General features: G+C 46.2%; 1 protein-coding gene across 1 annotated transcript in view; it reads left to right on the top strand.

Annotated features, from left to right (window-relative positions):
* Nucleotides 1-22,424, top strand: part of VXN (vexin) — a 27,934-nt gene extending 5,510 nt beyond the window's left edge. The window contains exons 3-6 of the mRNA XM_017896325.1: nucleotides 8,997-9,150; nucleotides 14,023-14,084; nucleotides 17,458-17,555; nucleotides 19,804-22,424. Coding sequence (XP_017751814.1) covers nucleotides 8,997-9,150; nucleotides 14,023-14,084; nucleotides 17,458-17,555; nucleotides 19,804-19,987 — 498 coding nt within the window. The 3' untranslated portion in view covers nucleotides 19,988-22,424. The remainder of the gene's footprint in view (nucleotides 1-8,996; nucleotides 9,151-14,022; nucleotides 14,085-17,457; nucleotides 17,556-19,803) is intronic.
* The last annotated feature ends 250 nt before the right edge of the window (nucleotides 22,425-22,674 follow it).

Below are 22,674 nucleotides of genomic sequence, written 5' to 3'. Positions count from 1 at the left end.
TTTTTTTTTTTTTTTTTTTTTTTTTTTTGAGACGGAGTCTCGCTCTGTCACCAGGCTGGAGTGCAGTGGCGCAATGTCGGCTCACTGCTACCTCCGCCGCCTCCGGGGTTCAAGGGATTCCCCTGTCTCAGCGTCCCAAGTAGCTGGGACTACAGGCACATGTCAGCATGCCCGGCTAATTTTTTGTATTTTAGTAGAGATGGGGTTTCACTATGTTGGCCGGGATGGTCTTGCTCTCCTGACCTCATGATCCACCTGCCTTGGCCTCCCAAAGTGCTGGGATTATAGGCATGAACCACGGCACCTGGCCAAAATACTATTCTTTCAGATTAATTCCTCAGAGCATAGGCCTCAAAGTAGAATAAACACGTAAAAGGATAAGAACAATTTCATCCATCCATCCACTCCTTCATCAAATATTTGCATTCCTACTGTGTGTGACAAACATTGTGCTAGATGTAGAGAATTGTGATTTGATCAAACTAGTTCTTTTTACAGTTTTGTCACATACTGTCAGGAATTCTGAACAACTGGAGGGCTTCCAGTAGTGCTTGTCCATTTACCACCAACATCACCAGCATTGGCTTTCCTCTTTTTGTATTATGTTTTGCTGCCTTAACATGCATATGCATTACTCTAAAATTAGGTTACATGTCTTTAGAGCTTAATGCTGTGCAATTACCATTTTATATATAAATACCTTTACATAAAAACTGTCAATACATCTTTGCGCTTTAAAGTTGAAACTGAATTGTCTCCTCCTGGTTGTACTGGAGTTTCTACTTCTATGACAATTTTTCATAGGATAGCATTTCAATTTTTGAAGTATCTCAATTTTCAAAAGCCTATTCTCCATTAAAAATGTTTTTCGACTGGGCACTGTAGCTCACACCTATAATCCCAGCACTTTGGAAGGTTGAAGCAGGAGGTTAGCTAGAGCCCAAGAACTCGAGGCCAGCCTGGGCAACATAATGAGACCCCGACTCTACAAAAATGTCAAAAAATTATCCAGGCGGCCAGGTTCAGTGGCTGACGCCTGTAATCCTAGCACTTTGGGAAGCTGAGGCGGGCAGATCACCTGAGGTCAGGAGTTCAAGATCAGCCTAGCCAACATGGAGAAACCCCATCTCTACCAAAAATACAAAAATTAGTTGGGCATGGTGGTGCATACCTGTAATCCCAGCTACTCAGGAGGCTGAGGCAGGAGAATTGCTTGAACCTGAGAGGCAGAGGTTGCAGTGAGCCAAGATTGTGCCACTACATTCCAGCCCGGGCAACAGAGCAAGACTCCATCTCAAAAAAAAAAAAAAAAAATTAGCCAGGCATGGTGCTATGCTCCTGTTGTCCTAGCTACTTGGGAGGCTGAAATTGAAGGATCATGTGAGCCAGGGAGTTCAAGGCTACAGTAAGCCATGGTCATGCTACTGTACTTCAGCCTGGGCAAACAGTGAGATCCTGCCTCAAAAAAAAAAAAATTAATGTCCTTTGAATGAGATGGGGTTTTACTAGTTGTTGTTTGTATATAACATGTACATATACTATACATGTAAATATATACATGAATATAAATGTATTACCTTTTTATTTCCAAAAGCAGTATATGCTATATAAAATTTTATACAATACAGTAGTCCCCCCCTTATCTGCAGGAAATATGTTCCAAAACCTCTAGTGGATGCCTGAAACCATGGATAGTACTAAACCCTGTATCACTATGTCCTCTAAATCTAATAACCGGGATGGCTACTAAGTGACTAACAAGTGGAGGTTGTCCACGGAATGGAGACCCTGGACAAAGGGATGATTCATGCCCCAGGAGGGGCCATGTGGATTGGTGTGAGATTTCATCACACTGCTCCGAATGGTGCAAAATTTAAAACCTATGAAATATTTCTGGAATTTTCCATTTAATATTTTCAGACTCTACTTGACCAAGGGTAACTGAAACCATAGATGAAAGGGGACTACTGTATACTATCAGCAAATCCTGAGAAGCTACAGAAGAGAGGGGTTAGATGTGTAGACTTCAGAGTCAAATGGCCTGGGTTTAAATCCCAGTTCTATAAATCCCAGTTCTATCCATTTCTAGCTATGCGACCCTGAGCAAGTTGTTTAGCTATTGTGGAACTCAACTTCCTTAGCATTAAAATAAGGATAATGAGAGAACGTATCTCAAGAACCATGGGAAGGAGCAAATGATTTTTTTTTCTTCTGCAACAAAAGCCACATTTATTTATTTCATTTTTTTCTCATTTTTTTTTTTGGCAAATGATTTAATGCATATAAAATGTTTAGTCCAGAGCCTGACGTGTATAAGCATTCAATAAGTATTGGGCATTTTTTTCTTTTTTTTTTTTTTTTTTTTTTTTTTGAGACAGGGTCTCACTCTGTCACCCAGGCTGGAGTGCAATGGCATGGTCTTGGCTCACCACAGTCTTGACCCCCCTGGACTCAAGTGATCCTCCCTTTTTAGTGATCCTCCCTTCAAGTGATACTCCCAAGTATATGGGACTACAGGCATGCGCCACCATGCTCAGCTAATTTTTGTACTTTTAGTAGAGACAGGGTTTCACTATGTCACCCAGTCTAGTCTCAATCTCTTGGACTCAAGCAATCCCCCCGCCTCGGCCTCCTCCCAAAGTGCTGAAATTTACAGGTGTGAGCCACAGTGCCCAGCCAGTTTTTTTTGTTTGTTTGGTTTTGGTTTGTTGTTGTTGTTTTGTTTTGTTTTGTTTTGAGACAGAGTCTCACTCTGTCGCCCAGGCTGGAGGGCAGTGGCACCATGTCGGCTCACTGCAACCTCCGTCTCCTGGGTTCAAGCAATTCTTCTGCCTCAGCCTCCTGAGTAGCTGGGATTACAGGCACCCATCACCATGCCCAGCTATTTTTTTAAATATTTTTAGTAGAGACGGAGTTTCACCATGCTAGCCAGACTGGTCTCGAACTCCTGACCTCAGGCGATCCGCCCACCTCGGCCTCCCAAAGTGCTAGGATTACAGGCATGAGCCACTATGCCCGGCCCAGGTTTTTTTTTTTTAAGTGAAAAATTTCCATATACTAAACTATATTATGCCTTATTGTCTGATAATGTACTGCTTTGTAATTTGCTTCTTTCTCTTAATAAATCTTGAATATCTTTCTATGCGAATTCATTTGTATAGCTTTACCTTATTCTTTTTTTATATACACAAACATTTTTAAATCTTTATTATTATTATTACTATTATTATTTTTGATAGGGTTTTGTCATGTTGCCCAGGCTGGTGTTGAACTCTTGGGCTCAAGCAAACCTAGTGTCTCAGCCTCCCAAAGTGCTGAGATTACAAGCCTGAGCCCTTGTGCCTGGCCTACCTCATTCTTTATAGCGGCTGTATAATACAATATTGTATGAATGTGCTATAATTTTTTTTACCCAAACCAAACCTGAAGTTTTCTAGATTCATTATTTAACCAAATTATCAATAAATAGGATTCCCCATTTTTTTCTATTAAATAATGCCACAACAAATTCTTGAACATATTTTTATGTTCTTAAATGATTCTGAGGATAAATTCATAGATATGAAAATCCTAGGCCCAAGGAGATAAACATTGAAACAATTTTATAGCCATTGGCAAATTTCCAGCAATTATGTTTTAAAACAGCTTTTCCAGAACAGCTGAGCCTATACTCTGTGGCATCAATGTTGTTAGTCTTTGACAATCAGATAGGTAAACATATCCTGTTTAATTTGTACTTCTATAATTATTGATGTGATTCTTTGTCTTTTCATAGATGTATTGATCATTTCAACATTTTTTTCCCTTCAGGTTTCTTACTCATGTCTTTTGCCTATATTTCTCTCAGTTATATGCCTTTTCCTTATTTTAGATTTGGGGGTATGTGCGCAGGTTTTTTACATAAGTATATTGCATGATGCTGAGATTTGGGCTTCTAATGATAGCATCGCCTAAGGAGTGAACATAATACCCAATAGGTAGTATTTCCACCCTTTCCCCTTTCCCTTTCTCCTCCTTTTTGGAGTTCCCAGTGTCTATTAGTTCCATCTTTGTGTCTGCATGTATCCAATATTTAGCTCCCACTTATAAGTGAGAGAACGCAGTATATAGTTTTCAGTTTCTGTGTTATTTTGCTTAGGATAATATCCTCCAGCTGCATTGCATCCATGTTGATGCAAAGGACGTGGTTTTTCTTGTTTGTTTTATTGGTTTTTTTGTTTTTTTTTTTTTTGTTTTTAAGAGACAATCTCACTCCGTTGCCCAGGCAGGAGTGCCCATGGCGTGATCTCAGCTCACTGCAACCTCCACCTCCTAGGTTCAAGCGATTCTCCTGCCTCAGACTCCGAGTAGCTGGGACTACAGGTGCCCACCATCATGCCTGGCTAACTTTTTTTTGTATTTTTAGTAGAGACGGGGTTTCACCATGTTGGTCAGGCTGGTCCAAAACTCCTGACCTCAAATGATCTGCCAGCCTCGACCTCCCAAAGAGCTGGGATTACAGGTGTGAGCCACCATGCCCAGCCAATTTTGTTCTTTTTTATGGCCTTGTAGTAAAAATATGGAATACTTCATGAATTTGCATGTTACCCTTACACAGTGGCCATGGCAATCTTCTCTGTATCATTTCCATTTTAGTGTATGTGTTGCTGAAGCAAGCACTGTATGCCTTTTTTGAGAACCTTTTGCATATTAAGAAAGAGAAGGGTTTCTAATGGATGGAAAATTTGATTGTAGGGAAACTGATTCTGATCCTTCTCATGGTCCCTCAAAATTCAATCCCAAAGTCTAGAAGGAAAATGCTCCCAACTTTCAAGGAGCAGTGGGTGAGGTATTCCCAAAAATTGAAAGAGAAGGAGTTGTCCGTGGGTAATTTGGAGTTTAAGAAAGTTTCACCACAGATCTTTCAGTCTTTTGGTCAAGAAGTTTGGCTCTTGTCTTCCCATATTCAGTCTTCCTCCAGGTGGACAGTGCAGGAGTGCTCTCTGGCCTTTTGCACTTGCTTCTGAATTTCTGATTTCCCCTAACAGTTAGCTTAGCCCAGCCCCTGCTTGTAAAACTCAGCCCCAGTCATACAGACCATTCAAATTAGAAGACAGGCAATGTCTTTTAGTCCACCTCCTCCTTTTGCAGATGGGAAAAGTGAATCCCAAAAAGGAAAGAATTGTCTCTGGTCTCTTGTGTCCCTAACCAACTGACCCTTGGCTTCCCTTTGAGTCTTTGTCTTCTCCAACTTGATGATCTAAAAGCAATTGTGATTGGTTATCTTGATGAGGAAAATAATTCTTATTTTGCAACTGTACTCATATTTACAACTTCCTATGGTCTTAAGTTTGTATTTGTGTCTCTTCTCATCCCTTAGACTACCATGTGGATGGATATCAGGTTCCTTCTTCTCAAATATCTCTTTCCTCCCCGAGCGATGCTTAATGTCAGCTTTCCTTCCTCTCTGACTCTTCTTGAATTGTATTTCTTCCAAATTCAAGGCAAAGCCTCACACTGTTCCTTCTCTAGATGTTCTCTCAGTCTTTAATTTTTTTAATTCTTAGACAATTTTATTGATATTTTGATCATCCCGATGCCCACTATCATAGGACTAGCTCAAGGAGATAAACTTACACAAAGATGTGGGTCAGTTAAGCCTTCTGGCATGGAGCCACGACAATGGAGATTTGTGGCCCCTTCAGAATAAGCAGGCGGTCAGCCATCAGAAAAGATGGATAAATGAGATTGCAAAGGTCACATTCTTCCCAGATTTCAAGCTTGTGAGGAGAAATATTTGTGGGGTTCTCCTGATTTTTTGAAATGCACAGAGTGCCGGGCACGGTGGCTCGCACCCATAATCCCAGCACTTTGGGAGGCCAAGGCAGGTGGATCACCTGATACCGGAGTTCGAGCTCAGCCTGACCAACATGGTGAAACCCCATCTCTACTAAAAATACAAAAATTAGCGGGGCATGGTGGCACGTGCCTGTAGTCCCAGCTACTTGAGAGGCTGAGGCAGGAGAATTGCCTGAACCCGGGAGGCAGAGGTTGCGGTGAGCCAAGATCATGCCACACTGTACTCCAGCCTGGGCGACAGAGTGAGACTCCGTCTCAAAATTTTAAAAAAAAAAGAAAGAAAGAAAAAGAAAAGAAATGCACAGAGCAACCAATTGCACTTGCACTTGAAAATTCCTATCTGGCTGTAGGCCTTTTCTTTTTTTTTAAGACAGGGTCTCACTCTGTCCCCCAGGCTGGAGTGCAGTGGGATGGTCAAAGCTCACTACAGCCCCAACCTCCTGGGCTCAGGCGATCCTCCCATTTCAGCCTCCCAAGTAGGTGAGACCACAGGCACGTGGCATCACACCTAGCTCGTTTTTGTATTTTTTGTAGAGACAGGGTTTTGCCATGTTGCCCAGGTCTTGAACTCCTGGGCTCAAGCCATCTGCCACCTCATCCTCCCAAAGTGCTGGGATTATAGGCATGAGCCACTGCACCCAGCCTGAATATAGGCACTTCTATGGGTTTACCAAGATCACGCACTTAGGAGGCATGAAACCATAGTTCTCATCCTGGCTCTGTCCCTTACAGTTCTGTGGTCTTGAGTAAGACACATGGCCTCTCTTGGCCTCAGTATCCCTATGTATAAAATTAGGCTAGAATTGGGCTAGAACATTTCTGTGGATCCCCTCAGCCCCAAAGCATTGTGATTCTCTATTATCTCGGTCTTCTTGACTGTCTTTCTAACTGCCTATCAGCAATCTAGGCAACAAATAAGCAGAAGTGTGAATCAAAGATGTCAGCGGATGGGATCCTGAGGCTTGTGTGTTAGCTCGTGTCTTCTGCTTTTCCTACCTTGACCTCTCTATGACCAGCAAAGGAGTATTACTTTATTGTGGTAACGCTTGTTACTCTAGTACATTCCCCAACTTCAGCTGACAGTTTGCTGACCTAGAAGAGGAAACTTCCAGCATTCAACCCTTATCTCTCCTCCTCCCTGCTCATTAACATCCCATACCACCATCCTAATTCTCTAATCTTGCTCCTATCCTCAGGATGTAAAGAGCCTCCTCTCAGACCGGTGTGTTCTAAGACCACCAGCAGCAAACTCAGACTGTGTCCTATAGACCAGAAAATAAACCAGGCTGCCAGGAGACTTTCAGGAGGCCACATCCATCCATTCAGCTGTCTGTTTCCTGGGACGGGCCTAACCCACTGAGCTGCAGCCATCTCAGAGCCTCTGTTATTGTGGAAAATGAGAACCAAGTATCAGGCCCAGCTAAGAAACAGGAAGGCTCAGAGCCGGGCCCTTCTCCTCTTTCCTTTCCTGCTACTGGCATGCTTTGGTGGGCTGGAGGAGGCATGACCCCAATCGCGACCTGGGAAATAGCTGGCCTCCTTGCCACCCCCAGGAAACCTCCTACATCCATCTGGCTGCTGGGCTGAGCGGCTAATGTCACTCCACTCTCTCCCTCCCCATTCTCCCTCCCCACCATGCAGAGAAGAGATGGGGAGGTGGTGGTTCTTGTTCCTGAAAGGGAACATTTGTCTCCCTTTCAGAGGAGGAAATGTTGGAAGGCAGCGGCAGTCTTCCTGTGGACTCCAGGCTTCACATCCTGCCTTACTTCCTCCTTCTACAAAGTGGGTCTGAGAACTCCGCAGCAGTCCTCACTCCTCCTCTCTGAGAGCGATGCTGAGAGAATGAAAATAAAATCAGGAACAGCTGTGATGAAAGGGCTGCCCACCCCCCCCCACCCCCAGAATGAATGACCCAGTGTCCTGCCTATATATAAATATGCAGGATCAGAGCCCAAACTACCAAGATTCCCCTTCACGACTCTCCATAGTAAGATAAAATGGCTACTATTTGTCTCAAGTTTTTACATTTAAATTATCTCAATGATTTAAGTATTTTTATTACATTCTTTTCCAAAAAATAATAATAATAATACCGGCTGGGCATGGTGGCTCACGCCTGTAATCCCAACACTTTGGGAGGCCAAGGCGGGCAGATCACGAGGTCAGGAGATCAAGATCATCCTGGCTAACACAGTGAAACCCCGTCTCTACTAAAAATATAAAAAATTAGCCAGGCGTGGTGGCGGGCACCTGTAGTCCCAGCTACTTGAGAGACTGAGGCAGGAGAATGGCGTGAACCCGGGAGGCGGAGCTGGCAATGAGCCGAGATCACACCACTGCACTCCAGACTGGGTGACAGAGTGAGACTCCATCTCAAAAAATAAAAAAATTTTTAAGGCCCATTTTGGTGGACTCTAACAGAGTAACTTCCCAATATAACTACTCAGCAGGTGGTGATGACTGAAAACATTTTAGCTTTGGGCCCTTTGTTCTGGCTTATCAAGATTTCCGTGCACAGAACCACACCCAGTGGAAATTCATCTCCCAGCTCCACCCTGACGCAGGCACTCTGCTCTGGGAAGTGGGGGCGCGGGTAGGAGAGCACCCCGTGCCCCCTGCTCCACTTTGCCAGCGGCTTCTTTTTAAAAATCTGAGACTAAGTTGGGCCTGAGCCCTCTCCCTAGGTCTTCGCTCTGCTAGAGCATCCAAAAAGTTGTCGTCTGCATGAACAAGGGTGTTGTCCACTCAGCTACAAAGACTGTAAGACCTCGATCTCCAGAACTGCCGTCGTTTCAAGGCCTGTCCTATTGTCAAAACACGTCAGGCGACTGGGCAGCTGACCTGCCCAGATCTCTGGTCTGATGGCCCAGGCTCCTAACTCTGTGAAGGGCTTGCTGTTGAAAAACACCCCTGTCCCCTCCAGAACCCTCATTTGCTTGCCCCATGGCACCATTTGGCAGTCTGAAGTCAAATAAAGCAGCCACTTCTGGCCGGTTTCCTGCCCAGGTTTTGTCGCTGCTACTAGAATTCACTGGAGTTAGGAAGAATCAAGAGACTCGCTCGACGCGAGCTCCATCTGCAAAGCTCCCGCCCTGGGGGCCGTGGGTCCCGAGGCCCGAGCAGAGGAGTGAGCTAACCGCGCTTCCCCCGCCCGGCAGGTGGTGATCGAGTCGGACCTGTACACGCACCAACCCCTGGAGCTGCTACCCCACCGCGGAGACCGCAGGGACCCGGGGGACGGCCGCAGGTTCGGGAGGCTCCAGACCGCGCGGCTGCCCACAGCCCACCCCACCAAAACCTCTGCCAGACACGGTACGTGAGTCCCGGCCCCAGCTTCCCGCACCTCCCTGGGCGCAGGGACCCACTCAGAGCCATCCACACGCCCAGGTCAGGGCAGCGTTGGAGGTGGCTGAGGCCTCAGTCGCGCCAGGTGACCAAGCACCTGTGTTTTTTCCCAAGTAAATGCTGTTTCCACCACAAAAGCACCTGCTCTCAGGCCTTACCTTACTTAGCCCCACACATCTTCTACCTATAAAACAATCACTCCTAGGTGTGCGTAATGAGTAAATACTTTTTCCTTTTTTTTTTCGTTTGAGACAGGGTCTCACTGTGTTGCCCAGGCTCGGGTGCAGTGGCAGCAATCACAGCTCACTGCCCTGGGCTCAAGCCTTCCTCCCGCCTCAGCCTTCCTGGGACTACAGGTGCACAGCCACCATGCCCAACTAATTTTTTTTCTGAGACAGAGTCTCGCTCTGTCGCCCAGGCTGGAGTGCAGTGGCCGGATCTCAGCTCACTGCAAGCTCCGCCTCCCGGGTTTACGCCATTCTCCTGCCTCAGCCTCCCGAGTAGCTGGGATTACAGGCGCCCGCCACCTCGCCCGGCTAGTTTTTTGTATTTTTTTAGTAGAGACGGGGTTTCACCATGTTCGCCAGGATGGTCTCGATCTCCTGACCTCGTGATCCGCCCGTCTCGGCCTCCCAAAGTGCTGGGATTACAGGCTTGAGCCACCGCGCCCGGCCGGCCAACTAATTTTTTTTAATCTTTAAAAGACGGGGTCTTGCTATATTGCCCAGGCTGGTCTGGAACTCCTGAATGCAAGTGATCCACTGGCTAAGGCCTCCCAAAGTGCTGGGATTATAAGCATGACCCACTGAGATGGGCCCTTATCTACCATCTTGCTCCACAGGAGGCCCTACTTTATTCTAGAGATAGTGTAAATCAGAATGCTCTGGGGGAGAGAAAATCATGACCCATGAAGCAAAGGAGGCTCGCATAATTTATTTAACAGAGAGAGAGAGAGAATGTGTGTGTGTGTGTGTGTGTGTGTGTCTGTGTAAAATTGTACAGGCTCTTCATAAACTGCCATCATAAAATCTTACCATTCTAAATTTGAATGACCCAAACAACAATCTATAACAAGAATGTAGGAGTAAGTTTGTCTTGAAAACTGGAAACATTATAGTTTTACCTTGAATGCTATTTTTTTTTAATGGCTTCCACCCCAAGCAGCTAACCAGGAATCTGCCTCTAGCCCACCCAAGTCTATGATGGTATTTTGCCTTTAATTGCTGGTTTAGGTTATTTCTGTTATGCCCACAACCTAAAGTTATTCATATTTTAACTCCAAAAATACACAATAGAAAGTACAGGGTGTCCTTTGGAAAGCCTTTGGGCGTCGGCAATTTTGTATATTACAAGAACTGAAATAAGACTCTACTGAGTATAGTCCCTTCCTCCATCCATCTTTGAGTTTTCCCTTTGTAGATGCTAGACCAGGCCACCAAGATTTCTTTGATTGCTAAGAACCTAATCCTGCTCCTCTGATCCTTTGCATAAGAACTCATACATCAAGCTATATTCTCTATTAAGTGGTTACATACACGTATATGTATGCAGAGTTTGAAAGCATTAGGAAAACCACAATCTGCCTAATTAAGACGAGGAGTAGATTTTTCTCTGTGTTCTATATAAGTGGGGTGGGTGGGTGGTGATGTGTGTTGGAAAGAGAGAAGAGACGAATATGTTATCTTTTCGTATAGAATCATAGAAGTGGGGAGTTTAGAGCCATCTTCTGCAAATCTCAAATTTTAATATGCAAAAGAATCACCTAGGAATCTTGTTTTTATGCAGATTCAAATATAGTAGGACTGGGTAGGCCCCAAGATTTTATGTTTCTAACAAGCTTCCAGATGCTGCTGCTCTGGGCACAACATATTGAGCAGCAAGGATTTAGAGATGATCTAATGCGTGGTTCTCAAAGTGGAGTCCCGGGAGCAGCAGCAGCAGTCCCCGGAAAATTGTTGGAAATGCAAATTTTATGGAATTAGAAACTCCAGGTTTAGGGCACATTAATCTGTGTTTTAACAACCCTCTCCCCACCACCCTTCACTGCCCCCGCCCCACGTGATTCTAATGCACCCTGAACGTAGAGAGCCTCTGATTTACTGCAATTGCCCCTCTGCCAATTTCCAGAAGAAACTGAAACCATAGAAACTGTTTGACCTACCGAAGGTCGAACTGCTTGTAAGCAACAGAGACAAGATTAAATCTCAGGTCTTTTGATTCCTTAGCTAGTGCCTCTTCCCCACAGGGAATGTCTTTCCAACTGTCTAGTTTTAGGGATCACTTTCATTCCTTTCTAAGTAGTTTGTGGAAGCTTGGGCTGCCTGAGTCAGTCTTTTATTCTAAAAGACAAGAGCAATAAGTTATGATATGGAGAGAATCTGCCCAGCACGTGACAGTCAGCTCATGCAGAAAATATGCCAGTGAGGTTTCAAAAAGAGAGAGAGAGAGAGAGAGAGACTGGGCTGGGGATTGGTTCAATTCCTTCACCTCCTCTAATCTGAGAGATTCCAGAGTGGGTGGGAGGGAGGGAATGTTTCTGAGTCAAAGCCAGACCGTCCTCCTGTCAAGAAAGGTGCCTGTCTCCAGGGAGCTCAGATTTTGAAACTGCTTTTTTCCTGAGCCATAAACGGCACCTGGACGCAGTAGTTGTCTCACCTGGGAGAAAGATGCTCTGGGGTATCCTGGGAATTATAGGAAATCTGAATGCAGAGACCTGACTGAGAAACTCTCAGGTGCCTGGAAATGGGGCAGTCCCCAGGCCTGGGCCTGGGAGAATTGGCTGCCTCCAGGACTTCTTCTGAGATATCCTCAGGCACCTCAGAACCAACTTGTTCAAGCCTTTCCTCCTTTCTCAGTGGGAGCTATTATCCTTCATCCCAGCAAGTCCCCAGGATGTTTTCCCTAATGCCACCTTGTCCTCCCCACCCCTTCGACATGAAACACTGACAGCATCAACTCCTAGGTATTTCTCTCCTAGCCCTCTTGATACCTACCTCGAGCTACCCTGGCTCCCCCTCCCTTCATCTCGACTGTGTAGAGAACATCATCAGAGAAGGGCCCAGCCTCCAGCCCCTCCCACCAGGCTACCAGAGAGGTCCACATGGAGCAGAAATCTGCCCCTGTACGCCCTCAGCTTTAAGTACTGTGTCTGCTCCTGGCCTCTGCCCTCCAGACCACACTGACCTCTCCAAGGCTACCTCCTATGACACCCCTGTCCTCACCGTTCTATCATGTAGAACAGCCCTGAGCTGTGGAGTAGTTCTGTGACAGCTCCATGATATCCTGCTTCCCAGGACTTTCCCTGACACTGTTCTCTGCAGATTGCCTTCCCTGTGTCTCTCCACCTCGCAAATTCCACTTTCTTCTAGCCAGGGTAGAGGGTCCCTCGGTCAAGCCTCCTTAACCCTGAAAGACCACCCAAAGTCAGTTCGCTACTCCCTAAATCACCCTTACCTGGCTTTATCATAACTGTTATGTATCTCTAAAGCCTCGTTTCCTTGACTGGAAAGTACAGACTATTCCACACCAGCCTGGGCAACATGGCGAAACCCTATCTCCACAAACAAAAATTAGCCAGGCATGGTGGTGTGCACCTGTGGTCCCAGCTACTCCGGAAGCTGAGGTAGGAGAATTGATTGAGCCCAGGAGGTCAAGGCTGTAGTGAGCTAGAGATTGCGCATGCCACTGCACTCCAGCCTGGATGATAGAGTGAGACCCTGTCTCAAAAGAAAAGAAAAGAAAGGCTGTGGTGAGGATTAAATGAGGTAATACTTTTATGGTTTGTGTTCAGTACAGTGCCTGGCGTACAGACAAAAATGTGAGCTGCTATTATTATTAGTTATGCCAGGGCTCCATTCATTATAGTTTAATCTTGGTAGTCTTGTAATACTTGATTTCATTTGCATTAAGGTATTTTCTTGTGGGAGGGGAGTTATTTCTAGATTCTGTAGTATAGTCAGATGGGGCTTGTCCTGGGACATCTGCCCCAGAGAGACCTGTGCTGAAAGCCAGCTTTCCCCTACATTTTGTCAGCTACCTCAGCTCAACACCTGAATCCTCAGAAGCTTCAGGGCAAAAACTACTCAGAATTAGGTTGGGACATCAGGAATAAAGGCATTAGAAAGAAGGTTCTCCATCCATACCTCTCGTAAAGCCAGTGTCCCATGATTCTGATCTGATACACTCCGGTCCTTCCATGTTATGGGGCTGCACTTCCTTCCCAGCACACGCATGAAGTGTTCTCTGCTCATTTTTAGAGGGGTATCCAGAGCACCGTGTTAAATAACTGATCCCGGCTCTAAAGACTTAACTCTGAGAACCTCTTTAACCTCTTGTGATCTGAGGCCTTGGGAAGGAAGGAAGAGCTGAAGGCACATTCTGAGCACCTACTGCATGCAGACACAGTGCTAAATGATCCACACGTGTGATCTTATTTTTAAATAGACTTTAATTTTACAGCAGTTTTAGGTATACAGCAAAACTGAGCTGAAGGTACAGAGGTTTCCCATATACCTCCTGCCCCCACACACAAGGACAGCCTCCCCACACACACAAGCACAGCCTCTATCCATCAACATCCTCTACCAGAGGGATATGTTTGTTGTAGTTAATGAACGTACATAGACACACTGATCTTATTTAGGCCTTAGTTCCAGCTCCCCTAGAAGAATGACCGTTGCCTCATGGCCTGACCCTCCTGCCTGGTTTTGCTGCTTGGTACAAAGGCCTTTAGAAACTCCCTGCCATGGTTGATTGGCTAACAAGGTAATTGATGCAGAGCCAGGGGGAGGCAGAACACAGAGTACCACTGAGTAATAGCTCCTCTGTTCAATGTTGCAGTGGGGATTTCTGAACCCAAAACATCAAATCTGTGTGGGAATCGAGCATATGGAAAATCTCTGGTAAGTAAAATAAGCCTGCTTAGTTGTATCTGTTGTGCATTAAGCTTCTGGTCATGTCTAATTCTCCTGTGCCATGAAGAGAGACTCAGTGTTCTTTGTTCCAGGCCTGAGGATTATTAGAAAAGCATAACTGGCTGTTCTTTGCTCCTAAAAGCTCTCAGTTGGCTCTAATTTGTGCCCTTGTGGAACATCCCTGGCTGCTTCTCTCTTTCTTGTAAGAAATTCAGCTCTTAGGCAAACAAAAGAAGCTATTATCCAATAGACATCTTATACATGGTGGGGGGTGGGGGCGGGATGGGCTGGTTTCTATCACAGGACCCTGCCAGGTAGAAATGCCTGACTAATTCCCAGGGGAATTAGTCACAGGGGAAAAGAGATGTGAGGTTCTCACATGCTATGAAACACAAAACACCAGTATCTTAGTTAGCACAGGCTGCTGTAAGAAAATACCATAGACTGGGTGGCTAAAACAACAACGTCTCACAGTTCTGGAGGCTGGGAAGTCCAAGAGCAAGATGCCAGCAGATTCAGTGTCTGGCGAGGGCTTTCTTTCTGGCTTGTAGATGGCCACCTTCTCACTGTGGGTTCACATGGCCTTCCCTCTGTGCATGTGGGGAGAGGGAGATCCCTGGCATCTCTTCCTTTTCTTATAAGGGCACTGATCCTATCATAGGATCTCTACCATCATGACCTCATCTAAACCTAATCACCTCCCAAAGGCCCTGCTCCCAATACCATCACATCCAGGACTAGGGCTTCAACACCTTGTGGGGAGGTCTGGGACAAGCATTACCCACTCAGACTGGTCTGAGTCAGGCCAAAATGACCAAGCTTTTATGTTCCCTTCTCACTCCATCAAGGCATGTGGGCTGCGCCAGGAAGGGTGTGACCTTGACAAGGTGGCCCTCTACAGCCAAGCCCACCTGAAGGAATTAACAGCTTTCTGCTACCCACCCTGCTGTCCTCCCTCCCACAGCTGGGCAGCTGTCCTTCCTTGAAGGAGATGGAGTGGCACATCTCCAGGCCTATCAGTACATCTCTCTCATCTCTAGCTGTGAATGTTGGGTTCCTTCTTGGTTAGCAGAGTCAGCAGTGGCTGGAAGTGAGGTCAGCTCAGGCATCCTAGACTCTTTGAATATCCGCTCTCAAGATCCGTAGGTGGTGCAATGTGAGAACCAGAAGAGACCCAAGTTATTGTGCCAGGCCCTCATCATCACAAACAAATTGACAGAGATATCGGTGCTTCGCTCCTGGTCTGGGCAGGAGACCTAATCCAGGGAATCTCATTTAGGTTATCACTATTCTAGGAAAACCACACACAGGGCTGTTTCCTCTTCCCAACCTGGTACTCAGGGGAAACCAGGAGGTCTGGGTGGTTGATGTTGAGGGAAGATTATCAGGCTGTGACAGTTCCAACAGCTGCCCTCACCTGAGCCAGAGAAAAAGCAAGGTCAAGAGGAGGCAGGTAGCCATGATCTTGGACTGACTGGCCCCAGCCCTTAAGCTGGCCTCAGACAGTGTCCTTGGCAGAGAGTCAGTGACAGCAGGAGTCCAGAGGAAGCTGGGAGGGTATAGGGTGGTGATGAGGATATAGTTACAAAGGGAGGGAATAAGAATGAAGAGGAAGAGGCCAGGCACAGTGGCTCACACCTGTAATCCCAGCACTTTGGGAGGCGGAGGCAGGTGGTCACCTGAGATCAAGAGTTTGAGACCAGCCTGGCCAACTGGTGAAACCCCATCTCTACTAAAAATACAAAAATTAGCCAGGTGTGGTGAGCCATGCCTGTAATCACAGCTACTTGGGGGGCTGAGGCAGGAGAATCACTTGAACCTGGGAGGCAGAGTTGCCAGTGAGCCAAAATCTGCCACTGCACTCCAGCCTGGACAACATGAGTGAAACTCAGTTTCAAAAAAAAAAAAAAAAAGAACGAAGAGGAAAAGGAGGAAGCACAACAGACCCTTCCTCCCTCACGCCTGGAGACAGTTGGGGCTGGGGTCCCACAGCTTATCAGAGATCTGTGACCCCAGCATGGGAGAGCAATCCAGGGCTCACACAGCTAAATCCCAGTCAGTGCTGAAGTGTGCTGGGTGAGACTGGCCTAAGGACAGGGGAAAAGAGTGGGAACAAGGCCTTTCACCCAGAGATGTGGGGTGTGGGAGTTCACTGTCCCATGGCATAACAGGAAGGAAGTGTTCAGATGGACCACAAGGTGGCAGCAGCTCTGCCCGCAGTCGGCCAGCTTGGGGTGGGAGGAGGGATGCAGAAAGTGCCCTTGACCGGGAATTTCCCAGTGATTTTAGGAATGTGGTGACTTGAAGCCTTAGATAGAGCTTAGGGGGAAGAACACAGCAAGCGGCCTCTGGACTTAGCCCTGGTTAGGCCACTGGTTAATTTTCAGTTAACTCTCCATGTTCCTGAGTACTTGTCCACTCTTTGGGACAGGTGAGGAGGGCTGCCAAGTGGTCCAGTCCCAGACCCTGCTACCCACATAGACACTCAGTGCTGTGGGGACCTGAGGACAGAGAAAGATCAACATGGGCCACCAGCCTCAGGGAAGGCTTCCTGGAGGAAGCAGCCTTAAAGGGGAGACAGATGAGGCCTAGAGCCAGAGGGTGAAGGAGGAGGTGCTGCTGTGTGAACATCAGAGAAGGGAGCACCCGCTGCTAGCAGTGGAGCTACTGACACACACAGGGACCAATGGGAGGCCGAACTGCATAGATGAGGACGTCCTGTGCTGGGGAGCCTGGAGGAACAGCTGTAGAGTCGATCTGCCCTGCATGGTGGTTGGGCGGGGGTGGGGGTGCCTTATGCTTCTAGAGTCCAAGGAGGGGCATAAGGAATGTGGTGGATCTGGTCGGAAGCAAGGAGGTTGGAGGTCACCGTCGCTTGAAGGCTGCAGCAGAGGAAACGGAGAGGCTGGGCTGGCCCTACCCTACACAGCCTAATCAAAGCAAGAATCTGCAGAATTTAGTAACAAATTGGACACCAGTGATGATGGAGGTGTGAGGGTGGCAGTTGCCACATAAGACTGAGCTGCGCTGTCTCCAGTTTCTCGTTTCTCTCTCCTGAGTTTCTCTAGGTCAGTGGCTCAAAGTGGAGTCCCAGGACTAGCAGCACCAGCAGCACCTGGGGAATTGTTAGCAATGCAGATTCTCAGGCCCACAGCAGACCCATGGACTCAGAAGCTGGGGTGGTGGGGCCCGGCACTGTTTATCAAGCCCTCCCAGGCAGTCCCATACCTGCTGAATGATGAGGACTATGTCTGGGTGGTGGTGGTTCCATTCAGTCATCCCCACTTGCAGACGGCCTCAGTCAGGGCCAGAGTGGGAAGGCAGATGCATCCTCACACTCCCTCCCGCTTCCTCATGGCAGATTCCGCCAGTGCCCCGGATCTCAGTGAAAACTCCGGCCTCTGCCTCGTTGGAGGCGACAGCCATGGGCACAGAGAAGGGAGCTGTTCTGATGAGAGGGTAAGTGCTGCGTCTCTGGCCCCAACACCTGTGGCCTCCCACTGTCCTGATCCTTCCTTCCCCAGAAGAGCACCAGGCTGCCTGGTTGACAGACCCTGGAGAGGCTGACACAAACCCATGCCAGCTGCAAGTTACCTTTAATGAGGCCAATAATCCTGGGTCTCTGCAGCGCCTCATCAACTGTTTCCCTAGGATTAAATGGGAGAGTTTTTCATGGTTTCCACTTCATTAACGCCACTCTTTAGGCTTGGAGAAGTCATTTGGGAGGCTTTTTGGTTAATTAGATGAATGTAATCGCGAGCCATATTCAGAACCTCCCATAAGCATGTGGGCATCAGAAATGTCTCATGAGTAAGTTCAGGATCCCCTGTCCACCAGTTAAGAAGTGTGTCAAGTACAGAGGTTCCAAACCACACTTGCAACTGCAGTGTGACTACTCGCTTTTATCCAGAACCAGCAGCTAGGGAGGCAGGAGTGGATAACCCCCAACACCCTTCAGTGACACTGCCTTCTGCCTTGCACCAAGACAGTGAGTCTTCAATTTGATTCAGCACATACCTGTATGCCCCGGACTACGTCCTCCACACCACAGGCGTTTCAGGGTGGCAAAGGGTTAGGTTCTTTTCTCAGATCTGCTTTCTAGCCTGGAACTGCCACCAACCCACCATGACTTCAGGCAAGTTATTCAGCCTTCCTGTCCCCATCCATTCAAAACAAAAGGTAAAACAGGAATCACAGGGAGTACCCATCTTAGGGGGTTGTGGTGAGAATTAATTTTTTGGGTTTTTGTTTTGTTTTGTTTTGTTTTGAGAGGGAATCTCGCTCTGTCGCCAGGCTGGAGTGCAGTGGCCCAATTTTGGCTCACTGCAACCTCCACCTCCGGTATTCAAGCAATTCTCCAGCCTCAGCCTCCCAAGTAGCTGGGACTACAGACGCCCACCACCATGCCCAGACGATTTTTGTATTTTTAGTAGAGATGGGGTTTCGCCATGTTGGCCAGGCTGGTCTCAAACTCCTGACCTCAAGTGATCCACCTGCCTCAACCTCCCAAAGTGCTGGGATTACAGGCATGAGCCTCCGCACCTGGCCTGAGAATTGAAAGAGATAATGTGTGGAGAGCTTAGCACAAGCTGTTGTCAGCGTGTTTCAGGAAACTCATCTAGTAGTTGGGAAGCCATGCACTTGGGAACATGTTGGATACACGCAGGTGGGGCTGTAGACTACACCGTCAGCCTGAGCACTGTACACTTTGAAAGCAATGAGAGGTCAGAGCAAGAACAGGCTAGTGAGGAGCACTTCTGAATGACAGAAGGTTGGCTAGAAAGAATTATAAAAACCAAGTCATGTGTCACTCAATGTATGGGGACTTAATTGGAGAAAACAAAAAATTTTTTATTTGATTCAATTATATCCAATAAATATCCAAAAAGGTTGGATCATATTTATTTTACCTTAATGAGGTACAGTTTTTAAGTGGCAATAACTGTTGCTGGCTGCTGGTGTAAACAAGCAAAAACTTCACTGTGCCATGACAGAGGCCACCCTTTCAGTCCACATGGCTGCATTGCAAAGGGTTCTAAATGGCTCCATTCTCTCTAAACTCAGTCATTGTCATTTCGATTTGTTCCTGGACCCTGGTTACAGAAAAGAAAAGTAAGGCCACCATTTCTTTCACCTAAGGGGAGAAGGGTGTAGGTAATGAACACATGTTGAGGCCCACAATGTGCCAGATGCTTCACTCTCTCATTTTCCTCCTCCAAAAAGCCCCTTGAGTTAGATGAGATTATCCCCATTTTGCACATGAAGAAATTGAGGCTGATAAAGGTTAAGTCGCTTGCCTGAGGTCACACAGCAGATGGGAAGCAGGAACCTATCCCAGACTTCATGCTTTTTCAATAGCTGCTGCTTGGGGACCTGTCCTTTCCAGCAAGTTTGTTCACAAAGAGGCTGGAGAGGTAGGGATGCAGAGCCTTTGGCAAGACCAGACCCAGAGCAGGGGGACAGGAGCAGAACTTGAAATCCTTGAACCAGGGTGTCCAGGGCCACCTCCTCCATTCACGCCATGGGAAGCTTTCCCCAGGGAAAGCTGTTCCTGTGAGGGTCCCTACAGTGACCTTACAGCTATGTGGATCCTGGTCATGGAGGAGGAGCAGAGGAGATAGAGCTCTGGCCACTCTTCTCGAGGGCAAAAATGAAGTCTGGCTCGTGAGCGGAACACCCTCCCCACCCACTCCTGACTTTTCTTTAGATCCAGACATCTCAAGAAGATGACTGAAGAGTATCCAGCCCTTCCCCAAGGAGCGGAAGCCTCTCTACCACTGACGGGCAGTGCTTCCTGCGGGGTCCCCGGCATCCTCCGGAAAATGTGGACAAGGCACAAGAAGAAGTCTGAATATGTGGGAGCCACCAACAGCGCCTTTGAGGCCGACTAAAGGTGACCCTCTTCAGGTGCCCTGTTTTGGCCGAGGTTCCCTGAACAAGAGGAGAAAACTTCAGGATTGGAACTGAGCCACACACACGTCTGCTGGTAGCTGGTCCAAACCCATTATCCTCCCTCACTCATTGATCACCCTCGGATAGAGCACAGGAAAGAAATGTCCCTCGAAGGCAAAATATAAAACTGTCCCTTCTTAGAAATGCTAAAGCCATTGGTCTGAAAGTGACTTTGGGAGGTCATAAAGTTTGTATCTCTATCTTTAAGCAAAAAATTAAACTTTCCCAGCTCATTTTAAAGACCTCCAAGGAAGGAAAATAGCAATTCCTCTGTCCTCCTTGTGAGTTGCTCTAAAGTGTGTGATTTTCTAGTGTAAATTGACTTTAAGGCACTTGTAAACACAATGGTTCTTACTGTTTCCATTACTGCATTTACTTCACCTTGACAAGGTATAATTTTCAAGGACAAAGCACTATATATTAAGTCAGTAATTCTAATATCCACTTGAGAATATACTCAAGGTTGATTTTCATGGCCATTTGGCATGATTGCATGAACTCTCTATTCTTTTATGTGCAGTTTTTCTATAGAAAAACATTAAAAGTTAAATGTTGACTGCTAATGTTTTCTGAAGTGGCATAGTCTAGTGGAATCAATAATCCCTTGCTTTGGTATAATAATTTGAACTTTTGAAAGTGCTTTCTCATCCATTATCTCTTATCTTCACAAAACCCCTGTGGAAGAAAGCACAATTATTCCCAATCTGCAGAGGGGGAAATGGAGGCCTTCAGAGGTTACGGACCAGATACCAGATAGTGGAACCAGACACTAGGTCCTCAACTTCTCTCCAGGGGACTACCTGCTTTGCCTACTCTCTAGCAACTGATTTGGGGAAATTTTTAAATGGTGAGAGAGTGTGTCTCTGGGGGCAACCATTGAAGGGAAGACTCTGATAATGTTGGAACAAGTAAGGGATTTGAATGAAATACATTATTATATCTTATATGTTAGCTTGAACCAGAAAAAGTTGCCATTTTTGTAGGTCGAAAACAAGCATCAATTTCATATGGTTCAACCTCATATATGATACTATGCTTTTGTTCTATCAATGAAAATGTCATCATCAATTCCATTGTCAACATTAGTAGCCTTAAAACTATAACATAATAATAATGATGATAATGATGGTTATAGCTATCATCTATTAAATGCCTACTATGTTTCAGGCATGATACTAGGCAATTTACATGTATCATCCTAATCTTTCTAACAATTCTATTAGGTGGCCCTATCCATTTAATGGATGCCAATTCAAAGAGGTTAAATGATTAGACTAAGGCACCTAACTCATGTGAGTGTCAGGCTTCAATGCCTGTGTTAGAGCTACTCCTTCACACAAAATAGTTTAGAATATAGAGAAGGACCAAGGTTAATAAATGATTTTCATCCCAAACACTAAACATGATTGATGGGTAGAGGCTGCCCGAAGTGCTGTGTAGAGATGGAATCTGAGATAGAAGAATGCAGTGGTCAATTAGTAATGCTTACCCATGGAGGGATTAGTTGACACATGCCTTGTATATTTGTCATCTGTGGCCTAAACTCTGCCCCCAAAGGTTTGTTTTCTGATTCCGAGGTTTAAATTAATCTAGCTCACTTAATGAAACCAGAGATCCTATGGTAAATTCAGCCTAAGACAGTACTGGAAATTGCCATATGTTGGTACAAAGAAGTATTTGGCCACATTACAGGTCTCAGACTCAACTGCTATGTGTGACTGCTGCTCTGTGCCTATGCATGCTTTTTATGCTGTTTCCATATCTCCAGGTGAACCATAAGAAGGCAGAGGGTGGCTGAGAAGCCTGGGCTTCTGGGATTCCACCTTGCTATCTCTGCTCTTCAACCATTGTTTTAGACTCTGAACACCTGATCCTCATACCTGAATGTTATTTGGAGACTTGGGCATCAAGTGGTCTTTTAAGAAGGGGCTGTCCCAAAGGACTGTTCAATAATCTTATTCAATAGAGATATTGGAGTCTAGAACCAAGTTAGGGAGCAAACCAGTAACCTATGCTGGTCGTAACAGAGGATCCTACAATGATGTTTGTTTTTAAGACAGGATCTTGCTATGTTGCCCAGACTGGTCTCAAACTCCTGGGTTCAAGGGATCCATCCTCCCACCTCAGTCTCCTGAAAGCTGGGATGACAGGCACATGCCACCACACCTAGCTCCTTACAACCATTTATTTTAACTTATTTCATTTATAACTGATATCTTTCATTTGTATGTGGCAGCTAGAGATTTATATAGGATGGAAGTAATTTATTTTTAATTTAAATATTTCATGTTGAACGGCTTGCCTTGTATAGAACGTTTTATTTGGCCAATTCAAATAAAAATAAAATCTGCTTTGTTTGTGACATTAATGCACCACTGTAAGAGCATGCCTGAGGCTCCCTTATTGAATAAAAGTGGCGACTTTCACAAAGGGAAAGAATTAGGAACCTGGACCTCACTGCTCCTTTAAATGAGAGGGATGGTAAGAAAACACCCAGCGTGTTCTTTCCATCCTAAGGCAATGTCTGGTTTTGATATTACGGGCACTGCTCAGCAGTTAACAGCAAGGTCACTTCTGTCAGGGCCTGGACTGCCCTGACCTGTCCTCCCTGGGCTCAACCTCCTCC

This window comes from Rhinopithecus bieti, unplaced genomic scaffold, assembly GCF_001698545.2.
Source record: "Rhinopithecus bieti isolate Rb0 unplaced genomic scaffold, ASM169854v2 scaffold_27306, whole genome shotgun sequence".
Lineage (NCBI taxonomy): Eukaryota > Metazoa > Chordata > Mammalia > Primates > Cercopithecidae > Rhinopithecus > Rhinopithecus bieti.
This window is presented reverse-complemented; position numbering and strand designations above follow the sequence as displayed.